The sequence below is a fragment of the Miscanthus floridulus genome, chromosome 5 (genome assembly GCF_019320115.1).
Source record: "Miscanthus floridulus cultivar M001 chromosome 5, ASM1932011v1, whole genome shotgun sequence".
In the NCBI taxonomy this organism is placed as follows: domain Eukaryota; kingdom Viridiplantae; phylum Streptophyta; class Magnoliopsida; order Poales; family Poaceae; genus Miscanthus; species Miscanthus floridulus.
This window is the reverse complement of record NC_089584.1, coordinates 75,981,781-75,984,080: the sequence shown is the minus strand read 5'-3', so window position 1 is coordinate 75,984,080 and position 2,300 is coordinate 75,981,781. Positions and strand designations below refer to the sequence as shown.

Here is a 2,300-nt window from a genome sequence, read left to right as displayed (position 1 = left end):
GTTTCTATTGCCACGGGTATCTCAACTTGTTCTGCTACATTAGCATCACTCGTAGAATCCTTCCCAACTGGCTCATCTTGAACTTCTTCAAGATACACCTTCTGTCCACTTTTCTCTCTTTTGAGAAACTCTTTCTCTAAGAAAACACCGTTCCGAGCAACAAACACTTTGCCCTCTGATCAGTTGTAGAAGTAATACCCTAAAGTTTCCTTTGGATATCCCACGAAAAAGCATTTGTTTGATTTTGGTGTTAGTTTATCTGTCATAAGTCGTTTGACATAAACTTCACAACCCCAAATTTTTAGAAAAGACAAACTGGGACTCTTACCAGTCCACATCTCATGTGGTGTCTTAACTACTGACTTAGATGGTACCCTATTCAATGTGAAAGCGACTGTTTCTAGAGCGTATCCCCAAAATGATAACGATAGGTCTGACTAGCTCATCATAGACCGAACCATGTCCAACAAAGTCTGATTACGTCGCTCGGACATGTCATTTCTCTAAGGCGTTCCAGGTGGCATAAGCTGTGGAACAATTCCACAACTCTTTAGATGATTGCTAAACTCATGGCTCAAATATTTGCCTCCACGATCAGATCGCAAAGCCTTAATTTTCTTGCCACATTGATTCTCTACTTCACTCTAAAACTCCTTGAACTTTTCAAATGTCTCAGACTTACATTTCATTAAGTAGACATAGCCATATCTACTAAAGTCATCAGTGAAGGTTATGAAGTATTGGAATCCGCCTCTTGCTGTCATACTCATTGGTCCACACACATCAGTATGTATGAGTTCTAGCAAGTCTGCCGCCCTCTCAGGAAAACCTATGAAAGGTATCTTGGTCATCTTGCCCAGCAGGCAAGCCTCACATGTCTTGTATGATTCAAAATCAAACAAAGTTAAAAGCCCATCAGAATGGAGCCTCTTCATGCGATTCTCACTTATATGACCTAAACGACAATGCCACATATAGGTAGGACTTAACACATTAAGCCGAGGCCTTTTAGCACTTATATTATAGATAGGAGCATCTTCAAGATTTAAAATAAATAACCCATTCACAATGGATGTAGAAGCCACAAACATGTCATTTTTAGAGATCACACAACCATTGTCTTTACTCGCAAATGAATAACCATCCTTCATCAAACATGGAGGTGACACAATGTTTCGACTTAAACTAGGAACAAAATAACAATTATTCAACTCCATAATAAATCCTGACGGGAGGTGGAGTTGCATCGTCCTGATGTTCAACGCAGCAACTCTTGCATTATTGCCCACGTGAAAATCAACTTCTCCCTTTTCCACGCTTCTACTTCTTATCATTCCCTACATCATATTGTAAATATGAGCAACCGATCCGGTATCAAATACCCAAGAATTAATATAAGAATTAGCAAGGAAAATGTCCGTAACATAAACAACAAGTGTACAAGCTGCGGGAGTACCTTTACTGCCGCGATCCTTTATGGATTCTAGGTATAGCTTGCAGTTCCTCTTCCAGTGACCTTTTCCATGACAATGAAAGCACTCAGCATCAGCAGGTGGTCCAGCCTTGGGCACAGGTGGGTTTGGCTTAGAGATCTCATCTTTAGCCTTGCCCTTTTTCTTCTTCCAAGAATTGCCCTTCTTCTTAAACTTAGGCTTGTTTTGGACCGCCATCACATGGCTACTGCCAGCACCTTTCTTGATATCAGCCTCTGCTGTTTTAAGCATGCCACATAATTCATTCAAGCCCTTCTCCGCCCCATGCATATGGTAATTCATGATGAAATTTCCATAGCTGGGTGGAAGAGACACGAGAATAAAATCAGTAGCTAATTCAGGGCCAATTGGGAAGCCCAGCTTCTCCAACCTCTGAGTGTAACCAACCATTTTGATCACATGTGGCCCAACTGCTGCGCCGTCTGCTAGCTTGGTTTTAGCAAAAGCCTTTGAGACATTGAACCTTTCAGTCCTGGCTTGAGTCTGGAACATATCATTGAGCACCACGATCATATCATGCGCTGCATGGTTATTGTCAAACTGCAACTGTAGATCTGGTTCCATACAAGCAAGCATAAGGCAACTCACTTCAAGATCAGCATCACATGCTTTCTTGTAAGCATTTTTCTCTACAGCTGGTGCATTATCAGCAGGCTCATCTAGTAATGGGGTGTCTAGAATTTCTTCCTTTTTCTCAGCCCTGAGAACAATTCTCAGGTTGCGGATCCAATCCGCATAGTTTGTTCCATTCAACTTATCTTTCTCAAGAATTGAACGCAAAGTAAATGGTTGATTGCTAGGTGCCAT

At 41.4% G+C, this 2,300-nt stretch overlaps 1 protein-coding gene across 1 annotated transcript; it reads right to left on the bottom strand.

Annotated features, from left to right (window-relative positions):
• Positions 1–1,502: 1,502 nt before the first annotated feature.
• Positions 1,503–2,300, bottom strand: LOC136452368 (uncharacterized; the record flags this gene model as incomplete). The annotated part of the gene is made up of 1 exon (XM_066452985.1): positions 1,503–2,300. A coding segment is annotated over exon 1 (798 nt), but the record flags the coding sequence as incomplete, so codon positions are not given.